Genomic DNA, 22,518 nt, shown 5'->3' on the forward strand with positions numbered 1-22,518 from the left:
CAATGATTTTATATTTCGATTGTGAGCCCCTGCTTTCTAATTGTATTACAAATATATATCTGTCATCATCATTTAGACCTGTGGTTAAACCTAATTAATTTAATTATCTGTCTTATCTATCAGCCATAATAGCGAAGCGTTCAACTTGCGCGCTCCAGTGCAGTATCAGAAGAGCAGACAAAAGGGGGATGGTAGCTAGAAGGATCTCTGCTGTTGTGAGCTCGCCTGGGACATTGAGCTGACTGACCACTGGCAGAGGCAGAAGACTTGGGGGAGATGGCTTTTTGTAAGGAGGGAAAGGAACAGTAGCCCAGCCGAGGGGAGCAGACACAATGAACTGGGCTGCAGGTCTGCCCCTTCCGAAGACATAACAGGCACCAGAGATCTTGGCTGCATACACCCCATACATTTAAAGCACCCTTGCAAAATTCCTGAGAACTGTAGTTTATTAAGGGTGCTGGGAATTGTATGTGAGGGGTAAACTACAGCTCCCATGATTCTTTGTGGGGTGGGTGTGCTTTAGATGTGTGTACACAGTGCTTGTATCTGATGTCTGGATTTTTTCCTGTGCCTTCCATTCCGATCAGATTTAATTTCAAAGTACCCTTGGTGAATGAAAGGGAAAATTACTTTGTCAGCAGCTCTAGGCAAGTAGCTGTGCTTGGGGAAAGTGCTGGCTGGCTTTGGTAGAGAATTACCCCCCCCCTTTTTTTTAAAGGAAGAAAATCAAGAACTACCTGTGTAAATTCTTTCACCACTTACAGAGCAAGTCCCAGGGCTGAGCCGTGCAGATTTGCATCAAGCCTTGCCACCTACTCTATCAAACACCTTAAGCCTCTTCCCTGTCTGCTCACCACAGTCCGCAGCTTGTTCTCTATGGTTAATTTCAGGCTGTTCTTGTAGCAGTCACTGAGTTCGGTCGCTTGCGCAGCACTGGGTTGCCCCTGGGCGATGGGTCCTACCGTGTGAATGACGACTGAGAAGAGAGAGAGAGACAGATGAGGGTCATCAGCCAGAAAGCAGAGCCTAGCAGAGCCCCTTTTGCTTAGTTCCTTCCTCTGCAATTTGATTGAGAGATGCTTACAAGAACTGAGCTGCTGGACTCAATCAAGAGTGTATTGCTATTGCTCCTTCCAATTCTCTAAAACACCGAGGGACAAAAACAAAGCATTTCTTCACATAGCGCATGGCTGAATGATGGAACTTGCTTCCACAAGAGGCAGGCAGTGATCGCCATCAACCTGGATGGTTTTAAAAGAAGGTTTGACAAATTCTGATTGGAGGAGGAGGCTCTCAATGGCCACTAGCCAAGATGGCTATGCCCTGCCCCCACAGTCGGAGGCTGTAATGCTTCTGAGTACTAGTTGTTGGGAATCACAAGTGCTGTTGTGCTCAAGTCCTTATTGTGCACTTCCCAGAGGCATTTGGATGGCTATTCTGAGAACAGAATGCTGATGGGCCACTGGTCTGATCCAGCAGAGATTTTTTGCAAGTTCTTATGGGTGGTGAGTCTCTAGCACTCCCAGCAGCGAATTGTGTTCTCGTGGTGTGCCAGGGCACGTGCCAGCCCAGGCCTTACCGCCAATGCCACCAGAGTGATACCAGTCCCAACCCACTTTGCAAGGCTGCAATGATCCCTCAGGAGGCTGGGATCAAAGGGCACATGGCTATTGCATCTTTCTCATGCCACCCTCCCTGAGCCGCTGATCAGGTACCAGCCTCGCAAAGCAGTGCAGGGCTGGTTCGGAGAAGGCTTCGTGAGTAACACACACACACACACACACACACGCTGCGCCCAGGGCAATTGCCCCGGCAGCCCCTCCCATGCTATGCCCCTGGGCACTGCAGGTATTTCTAGACTACAACTCCCATCATTCCACCCAGTAGTCCTGCTGTTCAGGACTGATGGGTTTTGAGAGTCCAGCAACTTCTGGAGAGAATCACATTACTTCTCTAAAACAAGCTTACTGCAAGCCTATTCCTTCTGAAGAATAAAGATTATTTCTCAAGTATCCCTTAGGCACTTAGATAAATTATTAAGTGACAATTACTTATTTTCCTTTATTTGCTTTATACATACATACAACCCTTTGGCTACATTTAGGCTCCCTGGGTAGTTCTGAAGTTATTACTCAGGCTTAAAGCAGCAGTATATGGAACGTTCTCATTTTTTTTTATATAAAAAGTAAAACACGCAGTTAGTATTGCCCTCATTGAGTACCAACATATTCTTTAATGTTCTCTTTTATTATAGTGAGGTTAGACACTTCTACAAGAACATATACTCTGCATGATTCATGTTAACATTTTTATATCACTTACACTCCTGGCTTTTTTCCCTTTTTTTGGCCTTTATGAAATAAATGAACAGCAGCCCCCTGAGAATAACCAATACCTCATTTCAAATATAACGAACAGGGGACCCGTCTGCAGTGACCCCACTTTCATGGATCTGTCTCCCAAAAGAGGCTCAGACAACCTCATCGCTGCAGCCTTCAAATAAGCATTAAAGACGTGTGTGTTTCAAACAGCCTTTTCTTGATATCGTTTCGCTGCTATTAACTGAAGTGGTGCTGAATTATTTTATTTGTTTTAATTTTCTTGGACTGAAGCTGGATGTTACTATTTATTGGTCTCATTGTCTTGCTGCTATTTTACTGTTGCCGAATCTTATTGCTGCCTCTTATTCTGCAGATATCTACATAGCTATATATAGATATGTATCTCATTTGTGCTGCTCTTGCTTTTACTCGGTATTATGATCCTATATCTGCACGACGGGTGCTGCCTGGTGAAGGTTTGGTCCCATAAGAGGGTATAAACGTATTTTAAATAAATATCCTCATGGCTTGGAGAACTTCAGAAGCATCCCCTACCCCAGCCCCACATCTCAAGGGTTGCCAAAAGCTTTTATCTATCTGCGTGTTTTTAAAAAATTCATTGTCTATTTTATTAGGCATATTTATAGCCCACCCTGCATCATAACCTGTCCCAGGGCAGAGTAGAATATACAAATGCATGAACTACTAACCCCCCCCCCAAAAAAAACCTTATAAGTGGGCATAATAATAAAGCAGCTAAAATGCATTACACTCGTATTTACAAATAAAGATACATTAAAACTACAAAAGCAACTTGAAAAATTAAAAAGTGGGTCACTCGCTCTCAAGGAGGGATGCTTTAGTACCAGGGCAAACCAGCAGGTCTTTACGAGTCACCAGAATGATAGAAGTGTCTGTGTCAGAGGTGCTCCCAGGTGAGGCCATCCCAGAAGCAGGGGCCACCACAGCAGCCTCTTTCCTCAATCTACACCCAGAGCATGTCTGCTGCTAGTAGGAATGCAGAGGAGAGAAGTCTCTGAAGGTCTTGGGACACAGGGCTTGGGTTGGTATTGGGAGGGGTGTGGGTGTTCCTAAGCCGGTGCCTTGCATTTGGCACAAAGCTTCTGCCAAGCTCCCAGTGGTGTAAGCATACCCCTGCCTCCTACTCCTGCAGTGGCACCTACTATGCATCTGGAATAGAACAGAATCATAGAGTTGGAAGGGACCCTGAGGATCATCTAGTCCAACCCCCTGCAGAAATGCAGAAATATGCAGCTGTCCCAGACGGATCAAACCTGCAACCTTGGCATTATCAGCACCATGCTATAACCAGCTGAGCTATCCAGCTGAGGATATTCAGCCAGTCTTATGGTAAGTATCTGACTGGGCCCCTGGTGTCCCTGTGCATGCACTCATTCCCCACTCTAAAATCTGCTAGTGATCCCTGGGAGAGAGTGGAACCCCAAAGAGTGATGATGTTTGCAGCAATACATACCAATATTTTAACAAGGCACCAGTTGCCAAGGCAAATGTGGAGATAAACGAGTGACTTATTTACCGGGGGAAAGAGACTGAAGGTGAGCTGGACTCAATGAATTAGTTGCTGAATGGAGTGGGGTGAGTCAAAGCTCAGCCAACAGCTGGGTTTAGTTAAATAAAGGAGGAAGTGTGCAAATATTAAAATACCCAGCCCAGATTTATTGGCGTCAGCGTCTCCTGCAGGGATCAAGGATGGCAAACAGGAGAGGAGGCAGTGGTGACTTTGTAGATGGTAGTGAAGGGAGCAGGAAGATGAGTGGAGCAAGGAGGTCTGGGGGCTCGGACCAGAAGCCTCCTCCCTCTTCGTTTTCAGCTGAATCAAGTTGTTCTGCCTGCTAAGTAAAATTCAGGATCCAAGTGTACAAATCAGGAAGAGTAGCTATGGGCAGCAGGGGGTGCTGTTGAGCTAGCAATCATTGCCCACTAAGATTGGAAGACTGTTGTGTGTGTGTGTGTGTGTGTGTGTGTGTGTGTGTGTCTTATTTATGTGAGGCAGGACTTCATCTGAGCCTGCCCTTGCCCTGCTATGAGTGTCCAGTGTTTGAGCTCATGGAGAAGGAGGCATTTTGTAGAGAGGAGTGTGCAAGCACTGGAAGGTAATCTCCAGCCCCTGCTAGAACCGTGCCTTCCTCCGATTTTGCTTTGTTTTGCAGGGATCAGCACAGCCAGGCATCTGTCAAGCCCACGCCTTAGCAGAGGGCCCACTGCCAACCAGCAGAGAACCCCTGGGCCCTGCTCCTCCTCACTGCCTGCTTGTTGCTATCTTCTCCAAGCCAGCAATAAGAGAAAGCACAGTTGCCGCCCCTGACCGCCCCTCCGCCACCTGTTCACATCCCCATGCCTGTTCTCTTCTTCCAGCCACACATGAGAAGTGGACTCAGAGGCAGGAGGGGGAATGCAAAAGCTACCCTTCCCCAGCCTGTTTGTCCTGCAGATGTCGCTGGACTCTAGCTGCCATCGCCCCTGACCATTGGTCATGCTGGCTGAGGCTGATGGGAGTGCACAAACAGCTGGAGGTGATCAGGTTGGCGAAGGCTGGAGGAGGCAAGGCCTCCACAAAAATGTATTTTGCCCAGGGATGGGTGGGCGTTCCACAGCGTGGGTGCCACTACTGAGAAGGCCCTCTGCCTGGCTCACTATAGCTTCACTTCTTGCAGTGAGGGAACCGCCAGAAGGCCCTCGGAGCTGGACCTCAGTGTCTCGGCTGAACGATGGGGTTGGAGACATTCCTTCAGGTATAAAATGCATCCTACGTAAAGTAGCATACGTGGGGGCACCCCACCACCGGATAACTACAAAAAACTATTCAGGATCTACTTAGCCTCTTTTACAATTTGCTTTCCATACAAATTCTCAAAAGTGTTGTCTAATTTAAAGGGCAATGATAATGCACAATGCACGGGAACACACATACAGGCACAGACACTCAGCTCCATTAAAATCAGCTCAAATGATTAAAACAAATAAGCAATTCAATTTTGCAGATTAAAAAGCTTTCTCCTTAAAGGACGGTTGACCTCACAACTGCCACCACCTGCCCTGCTGTGATAGTAAAGTCTCAGTGGCGTCAGCCGGCACAGAGGGGTGTGTGTGTGTGTGTGTGTCAGTGTAAAAAACACAATATGTTTTAACAAATCAAAATGATTACACATGCTATCAATTAGTAAACATTTAATTCTGATAAAATTAAAACAAAATTTGCCAAAAAAAAAAATAACCCACAAAAAAACAGATGGAGTGCCAGCACACTTGTCAATCAGCCACCAGGAGGCGGGAGCAAGTTGGCTTCTTAGGGTGAAACTGGTGCAGGACGTGACATGATCAGACCTCCCAGTGCTTTCACTGTTTTCCCTTTCTGAGCAGCCCTGAGTGGGCCTGGGGCAACTTGGATCCTTTGCACCAGTTTCCCAGTCTTAATTGCACACATATGCCCCAGTTGGGGGAAACAGGTCTGTGCATCTTAACAAGTTTTGCCCTTGCTGAGCAACTTGGCAGAATCTTGCCTGCTGTCATGCACTGGTTGGACGCAGAGGAATGGAAGGAGGAACCAGCTGGAGAACCTCCAAGGGAAGAAGGCTCAGAGCCCATGGATTGGAGGTGGTATGATGGTGAGTGGTCAGAGGGAGAAGACTAGGAAGAGGAGGTGTCGGAAGCTGAAGAGTTAATGGGGCTTAGTGAGCAGGGGGAGTCGGTGGCAGAGAGAAGTCCAGAATAAGAGGAAGAAGCTGAAGCAGGGGAGGAGGGAGGTGAAGAGACAGAGATGAGTCTGGCTGAAGAGTCATGGGTGTCTCCCGCTTCTGCTGCAACAAGTGTCCCTCCCCGCTGGTTTCCTAAAACCAGAAGAGGCATGAAAAGGGCAGAGGAGAGGTTGGCTTCACACAGGTGCAGTCTCCAATTGTTTGGAAAAAGCCTTGGAGAGGAGGGGACTTGGACGGCTGTGGAGAGGCAGCAGCTTTCAGTCTTGGCAGCTGATCCATGGGACAAGACCTACCGGGGATGAGCTGCTGTGCTCATTAGGCCTGACACTCCGCCAAGTCTGCGTAGTTCGTGTTCTTGCTAATAAAGAGTTAATGCCAACTTTCAGGGTATGATTTATTGTTGGCTTGCTCCTGTCACCTGCATATCTCCCCCCCTGCTAAATTTTGGTAGTGAAGCCACAGAATTGATCTTGTGAGGTGATCTGGTCTGCCCCCCCCCCTTGCTGCAGGAAATCCAGATCCACAGCACCCCCACAGGTGACTGTCTAGCCTCTGCTTAACAGCCTTCACCCGTTGTTCTGGGCCATTGCTTCCACTCTTGCCGTCCATAATTTTCTCCTAACCTTGAATACTCATCTGCCCTTCTGTCACTTGAGCCCTTGAAAACTAGTCCTGTCCTCTGAGGCAGCAGCAGAGAATGAGCCTTTGCCCTCTTCTGCGGGGCTACCTTGCAGCGATTTGAAGAGTGCTATCCAGAAAAGAAATTTCAAGCCAAAGCAGTGGTTGTGAAATCTAGCAGGTGGTGTTTATTGCAGCATAAGTAAACCAGACTGTGTGTGTGTGTGTGCAATGTTGTCGAGCTACCAGCCCTCGCCCAAAGGACCCAGGAGTCCTACCTTGGCACCCCATCTTTCAGCCCTCAAATGCTGCTGGCCAACTGCTGCTTCGGCTTCTTGAGTGGCCACATGCAGCCTTAGCTCTGTGAGTGATTCACTGACCCAAGGAGGGTGGCCTGGCTCCCTTGCAGTGCCCAGAGATGGCTCGCAGGCTTGCTGCTGGGCTCACAGCCCGGCTCCTGGGCTGAAGATCTCTTCCTGCCATTTAGAAGCAATGTGCTCTGATTCACCCCAGTAAACACGGGAGTTCCTTCCCATGTTTCAGGACTTGAGGTTGGCCTTTTGTGGCTTCCCTGATCTACCAGCCCCCATGCCAGGGACACGTGTTTGGATGGGGAAAAGGATCCCCAAGAGAGCAAATCCATCACTGCTGAAGAAAGCAATGGATTCAAGCTTAAGAGGGGCAAAGGATCTACAGCGGCAGGACTGGGGAAGGAACTTCAGCCACAGGGTGGTTGCTGTCAAGATGTTGTTGGGCTCCAACTCCCATCAGGCTCAATCAGCATGGGAAGATGGGAGATGTAGTCCAACGTCTCGAGGGCACAGCGTTGGCCCTGATTTGTTTGTTGTATTTGTCAGCAGCTTTTCTTACAAAGGTAACTCAAAGAAATTTATGTCAAAACCAGTGGAAAACAACAATAAAAAACCTAAAAACTCAAAAATTCAAATGAAAAACACAGTTTCTGTTTCTTTTCTTCTTTTTTTGGCCCAGCAATTAGATTTATTTTCAATGTGTCTTCTCACACTGATGAGGCTTCTCAGAGATTGCCCATTCTGGATAATGCGCAATGGAAAGTATTAACTTTGAGATGCACATTTCCCATAAAACAATTCCTGGTTTGGGGACTTTTGATATGATGCTACTTTTTTTTTTAAATTAAAGATTTTCTTGATTTACAAAGGTAGTGCAATGTGTCTCTCGTATTTTTTCCATGTAACATTTTTACAAGTCAATTTCGTTTGTTGAGACATTAGGAGTAAAAGTGGGAGAGAGGTGGGCGGGATGGGGAGAAGGGTGGGGTGACGATGTTTCTATTTCACTTCATATATGTAGGGTTTGGTGTCAGCGTTGTTTGTGCAGGTTCTCTGTTGTTCACTTGTGTTCCTTTGGAGTTGAGAGAGGTCGGGGTTGGTGTAGGATGTGATTGTTCATTTGTGGTTGGCTGTGGTGGTCTTTGGTTTCCTGTGTGAGTGGGGTGGGTGAGTGATGAAAAACACAGTTAAATAATAAAAAAAAGGCAATAATGACCCAGCACCCACTAATGGAACGGCGGGGATACAACAGCTGGTCCTAGGCCAAAGAAAAAAGGAAGGAAGGAAAAGCACAGTCCTGGGATGCTGTCCTTTCCTCGGGCTTCTCTTTGCCTGAGCAAGGAAGCATGAGGAGGTTCTGCATCCTCTCTGGGGAAATGCAATCAAAATGCAAATCTCCCACTGACACAACAGCATTGCCCCTGATAATAAAGACAAATTGCCCGTGCAGACTCCATGGAGATGCCGGCGATAAATCAGCTTCTCTGGTAACCTGCATTGAGGGGCATCAGCTCAACACTCCCCCCCCCCGGGGCCACTGGGGGTTTGCGGCCCTCATCACCCCACATGCCGAGCATGAAGGGTGAATGGTCATTCCCCCCCCCCGGCCCTATCATTAGGTAGAGTGGGGTTGCCTCAGACAGGAAAAAAAGGAGAGGGAACCAAAGGCAGTTTAGTCTAGCGTCCTGTTTTCGACACCAGCCCTCAGCCAGGAGCTTCCAGAAAGTCCAAAAGAAAGGCAGGGGGAGCTGTCTTCCAAAAGACTGGTGGGCTTTTGGAAACTGGTGCTGTGCTGTTTTTATTGCTTAGGTGCTTTAACATATTTTATATATGTATATAGTTTTAATTCTAGCAATTGTTTAATTGATTTTTAATGATAGCTTTTTCTAAAAAAAACCAAAAACAAAAAACAGTTGTTGTTTTTTTAAATCTGTAAGCCACCTGCAGTCCCATCAGGGGAAAAGGAGGAGTATAAATAAATTTATAATGATGTACAACAACAACAACAACAACAACAACAACAACTGCATCATCTGAGATTCTCAGGTGAAGTGTTCCTGGAGCTGAAGGTTCCATTAGCTAATGTGGTTAGAAAGTAGGGCTATCACCTCATCAAAGAAATCTCAGTTAATGGTTCCCAATTGGTGGTTGGCAGACCCCAGGGAGTCTGCACAACCCACCCAGAGGGTCTGTGGCACATACCCGTTAACTGTCCGAGACATCCTGTATTGGAGGGTTGTGCTGTCACACAATCAGGTGACTAACACAAGAGCACAGCCCGGAAGACGCACATCTCAGTTTTGCGCTGGGACACATTGGAAGGCATGGTGGCACCATTCACATAACAAAAACTACCACAAAGATATCAGCGTTTTCAAAAGCAGGGGGTCCATGAATCGGCTTTTGAAAAGGGGGTCCACAGTACATAGCTAATTGGTAACCACTGACCATCGCACGCAAACAAATTCAGGTTGCACAATGAAAGTTGATTTGGAGATCTTGAGCAGCAAAGACTGGAAAGTGACGGGGAAGTGTGCCTTGAGGCAACCCAACCCAACCCATCAGGATGAGTGCTCAAGTAGCAGGATGCTTGGAAGTGACCACAGGGGGTTTAAGAAAAAGTTAGGGGGTAGGCATGGGGGCAAGATGGAAAAGTTAAGGGATGGAGGAGAAATGAATGGTGAGGCTGAGAGTGAGGAGAAAAAGGTTAACGGGTAGGGGAAAGAAAGAGCAAGGCTAGGGGATGGAAGGGGAAGAAGAGAGAGGCAAAGGGGGAGAGCGGAGACAGCTTTTCTCTGCTGACGGAAAGTCTTCTTCTTCCAACGCAGCACAGAAACCAAATGACCTTTCTCATGGTTCCCTGACTCTGCTTTAAGCCAAGGCAAGACAAGCCGCCTGCTGCTTCCACTCATTCCCCACGTTGCCAACGTGCCGTATTGGCTAGTGGCCTCTTTCCCTGGACGGATATGCAGGAGCAGCAGCAATGTGATGAGTTAAAGGCAACCTGGGTGAATTTTGGCTGGTCCAGGACACCTGTCAGAGTAAAAAGGTGCGGTGGATATTTTTTTTTAAAAAAAATATTTTTGTTAAAGATTTCTTAGTTTACAAAAATATGTGCATTATCTCTTTTTTCAAGTTGCGTTTTCTACTGATCAGTTTCATTTGTTGTGAGACATACAGTGTTGGGTTAGGAAGAAAAGAGGGGGAAAGGGAATGGTGAGTGGTGTCCGGTGGCAATGCTTCTCTTCTTCTACAGTGCTTAGTGTATGTGTGGGGTTTTGTGTCGGTGTCACTTGTGTGGGTTCTCTTACTATTCGCTTGCTGTATTTCCTTGGTGGTGAGGGAGGTTGGGGGTGGCCTAGGGCGTGGTTGGTGGTCTTTGGTTCGCTGTAGTGAGATTTATTTTCGTGTGTGAGTGGGGCGTGTGTTTTTGGATCAGGTTAGCCAGATTGATTCGTATGCTGTTGGCAGATTCTTGTTATCTTGTCGGGCTGTGTATGTGATAAAGGGGAACCATACCGGGCTGAAGGCGTCTTCTTCTATTTGTCCCTATGTCAGTTTCAGTTTATTGGTTAGTTTTTCTAACCAGTCTGTTTTGAGGTGGAAATTTTTGAAGGTCTTGCTAGGGAATGGTTCTGGGCATCAGAACCAGATTTTGAAGGTCTTGCTAGGGAATGGTTCTGGGAGTTAACCACTATCTGGAAATTGCAGCAAATAACTGTGCCCTGATTGTCTAGGTGCTTCCACACTATTTCAAGGATCTGCAAGACTTGCTGCCCAGGCACTATTTTCCTATGGGAAGTTGCTTGTAAAAAGCTCCACCCCACCCCACCCCACCCCACTTCTTCCAGTTATGGGAGCAGGTCCAGGACACAGCAATGCAGACTCGAAAAAGGAAGACAGGCAAGGAGAGAGGGATTATAATATGGGAGGAAAGTGAGAGTGGGGTCAAGCTCTGGGATTAAGTGGGAAAGTGGGGGCTCCTGGGGGGGCGGGTCAGGGAACATTTAATTAACACTGGAAATCTCCTTTGCTGAAGGAACTCACAAGCAAAAGTTATATAACCATCTCAGCCATGGGGAAGGCATTGCTGGATGATACATGACACGAGTCCCCAACCCATGGGCGCCAGTGTGCCTGCCAGCACCTCTTACGATGTCCACCAAAGATAGCAGTAAACATCCCCTCAAAAATCTACAATCCACAAAAGGCCACTTGCTCTTCCTGCTCGGTTCCTACCTGCCCGTATTTCATTGGATGCCAGGATTTGACACCCACCCATTCTGAACAGAGGAGAGGTGCAAAGAGCTTCTGCCTGTGAGGAGTGGGTTATATGTTTTTCTTCACATCGATGGGAGGCTGATGGGGTGGGGTGGGGGGTCACGCCAGTACTATTTTGTGGCCTTGGCTCTGTTTCTGCTTTTTCAAAGGTGGCAGCCATTTTGTGTCACACCAATTCTCTGGCTCCCGCTCCATAGCAGACATTTTGTGTTATGCCACACACCCCACAGCAGCCGTTCTGAGACAGGCACCACCGAAAATGTGCCCGCTGACCCCAAAAGGTTGGAGGCCCCCCAAATATTAACCACTCTTGTGGAATCTGTTTTAATTCCACTTCCACTGCTCTTGTCACAACCGCCACAGTGAGTAATCATGGCTGTTAGGGTGGACGTATTTTGTACAGATAAAGTTGGAATCGATGACCTCTCTGTTCTTTTCAGCACTGTATTTATTCTCCCCTCAAGCGAATGTGACTTCGAGGGAGCCCCCAAATAGAGGGAGAGAAATGTTCAAAATGACGCCCTCGACTATGCTTATTGCCCTTGGAGGACTATGATTTAAGGAAGGAAGGAAGGAAATCCCAATTAAAAAATCTCTCATGTTGATCTGCCTTTTGCGAGCGAATCGATTTAATCACGTAAGATTGCTGTTGCCAACAACGCGGCGCTGCCTTCCACAGAAGAGCACAAGATGGAAGCAAAAACAAAAGAGAAAAAGAAATTGCTGTCTTGCAGGGAGAGAGGGAGAAAGGGAGAAAAGAAATTCGCAGCCAAAATGTTAGTCAGAGGCGGGCACCCAGCCTGGCGTGAAATTCAATTACTAGGCAGGTAGGTGGAAATACAAGGGCCCCCAGGAAGGCAGAAATGCAGCTATGAAACAGATCTAGCAGCGAGTTAAAATTAACCCTCTTAATGCTTCAGACGGAGAAGGCCCCTGCCTCAAAGTATCAAATATATATATATATATACAAGATGTAGGAAGCAAAATTGGGGATTGCTTCATCATCCCCATTGTGTTTTCGGTCCTAAGAAACATGCCAAGTAAGAATAAATGGCAGCCCCTCTGAGTGAGTGCAGAGTACGAATTCCTCATCCCACAGAATAAGCAGAGAGAAAGTGAGGAGAGAAAGTCTCCATCCATCCTGGAATTAGGGAAATGAAGTGTTTTCCTCACTTCCTTGAGTGTGCTGGCAGTAGCTGGTGCCTGCTGGGAATGGTTGGGAGGAAGGCAGGGAGCCCAAGCAGTAGGTGAAGCCAGAGAAGCTGGAAGGCAGAGCCAACTAACTTGAATTTTGTCATGGTCCCCCCCGCCCCGCTGAGTTCTACAATCTGAGACGCAGGAGGAGGAAGCTGGCAGTCAGGGCCTCACCCTGTACTGGCTGTAAGAAAAAGGACAGGTAGGCAGGGGTGGCTGGGGTCAGACCGAGGTCTAGTCTCTGCTGCACGAGCTTATCAGTTTTCGGATGTCGTTGGTTGAGATGGTACTGGAGACCTATATGGCGTATTTCTAATGTTTGCTTTGTTTACGAAGGTACACCTACAACAGGGACGGTGAACCTCTGGCCCTCCAGATTTTGCCGCACTGCAACTCCCACCCTTCCTCACTCCTGGCCATGCTGCCTGAGGCTCATGGGAGTTGGGAATCCTGCTACACCTGGAGGGTCACAAGTTCCTCATCCCTGACACAGAACACACACACACAAACACACACACGCACAAGCCCTCCTTAGTTGACATGTGTGTGGGGAAGTGTCCAACCTTCCCCAGGCTCCGATGGGCACCTCATTTAAAAGCACAGAGATTCCCATCTCTCTAGCAACCACGAGCTCCAATCAACCAGCGATTCCGGGGTATTTAACCAACAATCCGTATAACAAAAGAAAATTCAAAAGTGGTAACGCTACGAATAGATGCAACTGCCTCTGATCACACACAGAGTGCATTTCCCTCAGCCATATTCAAGTGTTCATTTCTGGGTTAGAACAACATGCAAGGGGGAAAAGTGGAGACAAGCTCCACCCCACCTGTCGCTGTTAGGAGTCGGAGATTGACTCCCCGCACCAGGGAGCCTGCTCTACCCAGAATTTTAAAAAGCAAGATTCTAAAACTTGCAGGGAGCCTTTGGAAGCAGAGAAGGGTGCCCACGGCAGACCTGTGAAAAGTGGGATGTATTCAACTCACCCCCCATGTGTTGCTCTAACTCAGCAAGTGCCTGAATGTAAGTACAGTAGAGACTCCTCACACATTGGTAGCTTTATCCTCCATGAATTTGCCTGTCCTTTAAAGCCTTACACAGCTTGCAGGAATAAAGGCCATAGTTTAACTATGCACTGTGTGAAGGACTTTGTTGTCTACCCCAAATCTTCCAACATTCAGCTGTGTTGGGGGGGCCTCCAACTTTCAGTATTTTGTGAGGAGAAAAAACTCCTCCCTAGCCACTTCCACTAGACCTCTGGTCTTCAGAGGGTGGGTCACATAACCAACAACTGGGTCACAGCTTAATCTGAGGTAAGTTGCAATAGCAACACCACCACCAGATAAATATATGGTTTTAAAAAAAATAATTAATTAAGAAAGGTGTCCCCAAATGCATGCTTGATTCTAGATGTGAAAAAGTTGAAGACTACAGCTCTAGACTAACATGCAGATGGGAACTTAAGTAACCAAGAGAGTTTCACATTTGTCAGAATGTTGTAATGTAGTTCATGGCAGTATAAATGCAGCAAAATGCTTTAAAAAGGGGGGGGGGAGAGTAATAAGTAGTACTAGTGGAAAGTGCCCAGTGTTGCTCAGTAATTCTATTGCCCTTCCAAAACATGCATATGTGTCAAGTAGATAAAAACCACCGGATCCAACTGAGTACAAAAGAGTGACTGAAATGCATTGTGACGAATCTGCGTCATCGTCTTGTAAATATGTTAACTACAAGAAGGGACAGTTAACCCAAGAGAACAGGGGGCAATCCTGAAGGCCACCGGGATAGTTTAAAGCAACAACAACAACCTCACCAAAAGTTTGTGTTTATGTTGCTACTACATGGGAAAACTGAGCCGCCCGACTGCTCTCTGTCCGGGTGATTTATGGCTGCCAGGCCAGCCATTATCACTGCTCCGTGTCCGATTTTCTCGCGGGCTGTCGATAGTGGACGCGCCTCCATCCCTGCCCTCTGCTGGATGATTTAGAGGCAGCTGGCATTTGCCGTTAAAGAGGTGGTTTCTCTATTAGCGCCAGGCGGGGGGAAGAATCGACTCCTGTGGATGTGATTTACCGAGGGACCGGGCCCTGGCATCCTGCAGCTCTTATTGACGCCTGCCCCGTGCCGTCCGTCTCCTGTGACAGCCCAATCAATAGCGCTTTGCATTTGCTGTCTGAGTCTATAATATTGGCATGATAAACGGCAGCCCCTGAACACACAGTTTGGCTATGCCTGTGAGCTAGGCCCCATAGGGGGTGGAAGTGGCAGGCTGGGTGTCCCCATTGCTTCTGTCCACGCCAGGGGTAGTGGCTCCACCAACCTGCGGCTGGTCTGCGCCTCCAGAGGTCACTTTGGTCACACCTTGTGAGGAGAGAGGTTGACATTTGCCAGAGTCTGGCAGGGTTGGCACCAGAAAGTATGACAGAGGGCCCCTCCAGACGTCCTTTTTATTTTGCATTCGTGATTATTTGTGCCCATGATGGTATCAGGGCGGTCATACACAATCAAGGAATCATCAGGATGTCTCTCCAAACAGGAAATCACTCCTCAGGTGCTGACTGATTCAGGATTGTACCAAAACTGCTAAATAGAAGGCTTGCAAACCCTGAGGTTTACGGAAATACAAATTTCCCTCCCTCCCTGCCTTCATACAGGAACACACACCTGTATGAAGCAGCCCCATGTGGACTGAGTGGCATAGGATAGGGAGTTTTGTAGGTGGGGGTAAAGTTCATTTTGCCTGGGAAAACAAAAGAGAGAAATTCTGATCACTGGACAAGAGGGACTTGAAACTGTCAAAGAAATATTACTGTTGCCACATCCATACCATACATTTAAAGCACTTTGACAGTCACAGTTCCTCCACCGCAAAGAATCCTTCAAACTGTAGCCCTTGCAGAGCCGCAATTTCCAGCACCCTTGCCAAACTATAGTCCCCAAGATTCTCTGGCGGAAACCATGCGCTTTAAATATACGGTGTGGATGTGATAGGTGTGAAGTGCTCCCGCCCAGGGTGTCGGCCAGCCACCTAGCCATGCCCCTCTCAAATACTCCATTCCTTTCCTTTCCCCTGCTTTCTTCCTGCTCCTCAACCCCCTCAGTAACTCCCCATCCTATGCCCACTCGGTCCACATGGGGCTGTTTCATACAGGTGTGTGTGCCCACTTAGGTAAGTAGCTAGAGAGGCAGGTAGAGAGGGAAATTTGTATTTCCGTAAACCTCAGAGTTCGCAAGCCTTCTATTTAGCAGTTCTGGTACAATCCTGAAGCAGTCACCACCTGAGGAGTGATTTCCACTTTGGAGAGACATCCTGATGATTCCTTGAGAGCCCCCCCTCCAGCCCCCAGCCCCTCAGTATCACTCTTTCCCTTGCCCACAAGGCAGCCGCGGCGACTTCTTGAAGCTACTGTTGGAGGAAACTGCCTGTGCTGAATACTAACCACCTGCTTAGGATGTGACTCGAATACCACATTTGGAGGGGAGGACAGGGGAGACGGACGTGTGCCAGGCACGCTCTCCCTGAGCTCAGCATTCCTGGCACGCCCTGCATGGGCCCAGCTGTTGAGGCAGAGAGACCCTCGTGGTGGTGGTGGTGGGGAGCAAAGTTCTTGCCCCTCCAAGAGCTGCAGCAATTCACTCCAATATTCAGTACAGGTGGGACACGTAAAATATCCTTTACCAATATTTGAAAAACCCCAAAGCTGCTGATTATTGCAAACACAATAATAAAGAGTCCACTTGTGATATACCAGTGGTTCAGTGCTCGGACGCCATTCTGGAAATGGTCTAGTATAATTCTACCACAAATACGCTGATATTGCATCAACAACCTGCTGCAGAATATGCCTGCCAAAAAAAAACCATCGGTCTGGAGGGGCCCTGAGGCTCTCATAAGGGACAAGATGGCGGTAGCTTCTTTTCATTCACATATGTAGAGAGAGGATGGATCTTACTTTAATAGTAAAAGACATGGCTAACTTAGGTTCATTAGTTTCAATGGGTCTGCTCTCAGCAGAACTTAGATGGATGCGACTTTCTGAATGGAAAAATGAGAAGCTTAAGAGACTCGAAAACCATTATCAATCCTTACTGATTGCCTCCCAGTGAGTTTAGAGAATGGGGGGTGATATTTGGATGGGGAACTTCTCATCTCGTCTACTCTGCAAAAGGACTTTCTACTTACCAAAGCATGAAGTGCAGTTTGGACAGCGGAGGAGAGACCAAAGGAAGAGGGAAAGGTGCCCGCCCGCCCTCCCATGGCTACTTCGTGGCTCACGGCAGATGGTATTTACAGCAGTATTTAATCAATTTAGAAATCAGGCAAACATGAAGTAAGCCCAGCCAGTGTCATTCATTCATCTGGGATCTGCTGTTTCTCCAACAAGCTAAGCCATTCTCTGTTTCCTCACTTAGCAATTGATGAGCTAAGAGCTGTATTTATGAGCCTTTGATTAATATGCCACTGCCTCATTCACTTAATTCTTTTTTAAAAAGATTATTAAGAAGGGCTGATTTTGAGCGGAGGAATTTTTTAAAAGACAGATTGCGCGAAGGCTTGCCTCTTATAATTTTTTGAAACTGGAACTGCTAGTGTAAATAAGAGACAGAATTTGGGTGCAATTGCCATTGCTCAATGGGAAAGCGCCTGCTATGGATGAAGAAGGCACCAAGTTCAGTACCCAATGTCTCCAGACAGGACTGGGAATGTCCCCCGGAGAGCAGCTGCTGCTTCATATAGTCAATTCTGAACTAAATGGACCAATGGTTTGACTTGGCATGTTGGTATTTCTTTTTGCTTGCAGTTTGGTTTGTAAGCTGCTAGGCAGCACATAAATCAGGGGTTGTCCTGTTTTGATGCCAAATCCCTTGGGGAAAGCCGGATGGCAACAGCCAGGAGTTGCAGAACCACGGATAGCTCCAAGGGGACAAGTTGCTCCAACGAAGATTGAGAGAGCAGGCATTCTTTCAAGCCCTTGCTTCCAGATTACCTCTCCCAAGCTCCACCCACTTGTAGACAACTTTTGATTCTTAGAGGACTAACTTGAAGACTGGCGCTCCTCCTCGACCCCAAACCTCCCACCTGGTGAGATCCCTATGCCACTGAACCAGCGAGGTACTGTGCAGTGCCTTTGGCTCCTCGGGGGGGGGGGGGGAGAAGGTGCCTATGAAGGTCCTGGCCCCACATCCCCTAGTGGTATGGGGAGGTTGCTTTGGCAGATCCTGTCTGTCAACCCCAAGCTCGGTTGTCTCCTGATCTCCAGGGGCAGGCCTTGAATCTGGTTCTGCCACTGGAGAATCCACTGCCTCCAACTCAGAGCCTTGATCACTGCTGGACTCTGGGGTCATGAGTGGGATAGCAGATGGGGTGCTCTCCAGATATCACTGGACTTCCACTCCCATCATCCCTGACCCATTGGCCATGATGGCCAATCAGAAGCTGATGGGAGTTGGAGTCCAACCACATATGGAAGTCCACAAGTTAACTTCTCCTGCATTGAGTGTGATCTCTGCATCTCAGGGGGGTTGGGCTAGATGACCCTTGAGTTCCTTCCAACTCTACGTTTCTATGATTCTATTTTTTTTTATTTTTTATTTGCTTCAGTATTATTTCTGCCTCAGTAAAGAGGGGTGAACCTCTTTGGGAAAGGAAGGAATTTTTGAATACCATTTGGACAAAAGAAATCTATGTATTTGTTTTATTAAAAAAATTATATCCCACCACATTTCCAAAATTTCCAAATGCCTAACAAATCCAAAGATCACAATATCAAAAGCCACAGTAATAATTTCAGAACAGCCTCAGAACTAAAGCAGCAGCAGCAGCAGCAGCAGAAATTATGGAGTTGTGCGATTAAACTAGCTATGCGACCCCCAAACATGTATGATCTAGTTGAGATTCCTGCATTGCAGTGGTTGAACTAGGTGACCCTCAGGATCCTTTCCAACTCTACAACGCTAAGATTCGATGAAATAAAACAGGGCGAAGGGAGGAAAAAAAAGAAAATTGCCATGTTTTCAAACAGCCATATACTTGGCAACTGCTTGAAGCCACACAGTGATGGGCCTTATGCACCTCCCTTGGAAATGGGTTTCACAGGGTGATGTCCACTACGGAAAAAGCCCTCTGGCCTTGGTCACTGCCACCTGTGGCTCATGAGGCTCGGAGCAGGACTTCAGGTGATGACTGGAGGTTGTGTGGAGGAAGATAACAAAGGTCATTTGACACAGCAGGAACGTTTTAAAACACTGCAGGGGGTTGGACTAGATGACCCTTGTGGTCCCTTCCAACTCTACAAGTCTGTCTGTCTGTCTATTTCTTTTCAGCCTTAGGGTCACATGCCAGCAGAGTGGAGGCAAACGGCAAAGGTTGGTGGAGCAATGAACAAAAATATTAGCTTTGTGCAGTAGGGTATTTTTTTTTTACACTCACACAGCCCTCTCTGTCCTCCATACAGACAAGCAAAAGGCGCTTTTCAGAGTTTAAGGACACATCCCAGCCAGGAAAACACTCTCAGGGAGGGTGCAAAGCAAGGCTGGTGAGGGATGTAACCATGGGTGGGGTAGCCAAGATTTATTGGGGGGAGGCTTTATGTGTGTGGGGGGGGGAACCAACTGAACTGTGATGCAATTGGCCACTTAGTTAAGTATTTTTATTTTGTTTTAATTATTTACTTGATTTGGGAGGGGGGTAGCTGTCCCCCTGGTTATACCATTACCCATGGATGTGACCCAGGTGGAGTTTTTAAGTCCTGGGTACGGGGCAGGCATAATCACCCCCTGGAGGCTGAGATTCCCTCATGCCTGTTTTGTAATACAGATTACTGAAATTATTAAAAGAAAAGCCTGAGGTTCTGCAGTAACATTTTTTTGATTATAGATGCTTTGGTACGACAAGTTACTATTTATGAAAACAAACTGTATTTTCTGCCCCCCCCCCCGTGGCTGGAAGCAGATGATAGGCTCCCCTCAAGCCACTCTCATCTCTCTTACGAACTGTCACCCATTAGACTTGGAAAAAGCATAGCATCTCCCTTCCATAACCCACCTCGCAGGGCCGTTGTGTGGCCACAATGCTGTTCCAAGGTCCTCAGGCAAGACAATAAATGTCGCCTGCAACCCAAGCGAGGAGCAGCCAGATTCTGTATTCTCCGGAGCCACTCAGCTCTCCAGATGGTGGGGGCCGCATTTGCAAATGGAATGAGCAGAGCCACAGTCAGGCAGAAATCAAACATGCATTTTAAAGCACTTTAATTATCACTCCGGAAATCTCCCCTCCCTATCCCGCTTCAGTTAATGCACACATTACCACAGTTCGAAAGTTACGCTGTTCCTGTGTTAAATGTCAGCACACTCTCTCCAGCTAGAGTGGGAAAAGGCACACGCAAACACACACACACACACACACTCACTCACTGACTCCCTAGAAAACAGAAGCATATAGCTGCGAGTGGGGGGGGGGAGGCTCTGTAGGCCATTCAGCTGAACTTCCTGCGGAAGATCCAGGGAAACAGCATCCCCAGAAGATGACAGCATCATCTGCTTGGAGGCCTCTAGAGAGGCAGAGCCCACTATCCCTCTACGCTAGGGCTGAGGAATCTGTGGCCCTCCAGACATTGTTGGGACTCCAACTCCCATCAGCACCAGACAGCATGGCCAGTGGTCAGGGATGATGGGAGTTGGAATCCAGCAACACATGGAGGGATACAGACTCCACACCCCTGGCCAAGGCAATTGGTTTCACGGCTGCATGTTTCCTTCCATTAAGAAGTTGCTCCTGACGTTCAGGTGAAATCTACCAATCTGTCACTTAAGTCGATCAGGTTGAAGCCCTGTCCTTTTCCATGGGATAAGTCCCATCTGCGCTACACATTTAAAGCAGTATCGTATCACTTTAAAGAGCCACGCCTCCCCCAAAGAATCATGGGAACTGTAGTTTGTTAACAGTGCAAAGAACCGGAAGGAGATCCCTATTCCCCTCAGAGAGCTGCAGTTCCCAGAGATACCTGGGCAGAGGTATTGGCTGCTAACCACTCTGAAAACTATAGCTCTGCATAGGGCAGGCATAGGCAAACTCGGCCCTCCAGATGTTTTGGGACTAAAACTCCCAGCATCCCTAGCTAACAGGACCAATGGTCAGGGATGATGGGAGTTGTAGTCCCAAAACATCTGGAGGGCCGAGTTTGCCTATGCCTGGCATAGGGAATAGGAGCCTCCAAAGAACTCTTAGGGCACTTAACAAACTACAGTTCCCAGGAATCTTTGAGGAATGATACTGCTTTAAATGTATACTGCAGATAGGGCCACACCCCTTCAGGTATATAAAGGGTACGATAAAGTCCCCCTGCCTCCTGGGCAGCCTTCTTCCAGCTAAAAACATACGCAGGGGACTTCCACACTGTCAATATTTGGGGTGGAATTCAGCCGCACACTGGCAAATTCAGGTTGCGCAGTTGAAGTTGGCTTGGTGATCTTGCACAGCAACTCCCCCCACCCCACAAATCAGACCTTTTGTAATAAGGAAAACCGGACAGAAAATGGAACTAGAAACTGACAAGGTTTGCATACCAAGTTTCCATATTGGAAGAAGTTAACAATATGCACATAGAAGATGGGGAGCTATTTGCAGCTCTACACAAGAATGGAGGGTAAAGGGTTAACAATACACATCAAGAGGAGCAAAAAGGCTAAAAAGCTCTTTAAGTGGCAGGTGTGAAACCAGGGGGTGCTTCCAGACTAATCCTGTGTTCCTCCAGAGTTGCTTAGAGGGAGATTAGACTACCTTGACTATTTCCTGAGAATTCATTCCGATTTGTTTGTGGGGAGGTCAAAGCAAGTGTTATCCTATACTTTCCCCAGTGCATTTACCTATTACTTTCCTTACTGCAAAAAGCCTGATCATTTTGGGTACTGGGCTTGTGGTGCAAGGCCTCTCAATTAGCTATAATTGCGCAACCTGAATTTTGCCAGTATGTGACTGAACCCCACCAGGAAATAACATTGAGGCTGTGTACACACTACACATTCAAAGCACATTCGAAACACATTCGTTTCCTCAAAACATTCTGGGCACTGTAGTTTGTTAAGTGCACCTGGGAATTGTAACTCTGTGAGGGGCAAACTACCATGGCCAGAATCCTTTGAGGGAAGGAATGTTGTTGTTGTTGTTTTTAAAAAAATATTTTTTATTAAAAAAATTATGATTGCAAATTTCAAATATCATATACCATTATTCAATCCTACCTTACCTTTATATGCAAAGATCAAAGGAATGTTTTGAATCTGCTTTAATGTGTACACAGCCTTGGTCTCAGATTGGGGGCAGACCTCTCCCACTTTCAGTGCCTTTTAACAAGCCATTGCCTGCACACCTCCAAGTCTGTATTTGCGACAATAAGGTCTAAAAAATTGCTCTTTTAAAGGAAGTTTATTATTATTATTATTATTATTATTATTTTATTATTTTATTAAATTTGTATACCGCCCTTCATCCGTAGATCTCAGGTTGGCTGAGGATTCTCAAGATGCTAAATCCTTTGCCCAGTACAAGATTCCTTGCTTGCACGGTGACATTTGCATGGAAGTTGCACACAAAAGAGCCGCTGACCTAGACCCTCACCCACCCCAGCAAAAAGTGCCGCGTTGCTACTACTCCTGCATCTTACCAGCCCTTGTTGAGGAGTACAAGGTGTGTCTCCCACCCCTTCCCTCCGCTCCTCTAAGTGTCACATTTGCACGTTATTGTTCTCTCAACGCATCCTCTGCTGCCGAATTATCAGTCTGAATGTGTGAGAGCAAAGACTGTGTCCCAGAGCAGGTTTAATTAACAGACTCTACTCCCTCTCAGACAGACAAGCGTATTAGGGGGGGGGGCAGGGGTGGAATGTAGGCTGAAGAGAGGCAAATAAGAAGGAAAGGCAGTTTGTGGAGGGGGGGAGCAGGTATTTTTGGAGGGGGTGTGGGAAGGCGGAAGGAATGCACATACAAAGTTTTTTTTTTTTGAGACTAATTCATACCAATAACAATAATAAGCATTACACCAGGCAATGGGAGGTCGTC

General features: G+C 47.2%; 1 protein-coding gene across 5 annotated transcripts in view; it reads right to left on the bottom strand.

Moving 5' to 3' along the window:
- The window catches only part of MACROD1 (mono-ADP ribosylhydrolase 1), a 322,885-nt gene that overhangs the window by 3,828 nt on the left and 296,539 nt on the right, over window positions 1-22,518 (bottom strand). For all 5 annotated transcript variants that reach the window (XM_033174254.1, XM_033174250.1, XM_033174252.1 and 2 more), the window contains exon 6: window positions 855-976. In XM_033174254.1, the coding sequence (XP_033030145.1) occupies window positions 855-976 (122 nt within the window). The remainder of the gene's footprint in view (window positions 1-854; window positions 977-22,518) is intronic.

The sequence above is a fragment of the Lacerta agilis genome, chromosome 17, assembly GCF_009819535.1.
Source record: "Lacerta agilis isolate rLacAgi1 chromosome 17, rLacAgi1.pri, whole genome shotgun sequence".
NCBI classification, from domain to species: Eukaryota; Metazoa; Chordata; class Lepidosauria; order Squamata; family Lacertidae; genus Lacerta; species Lacerta agilis.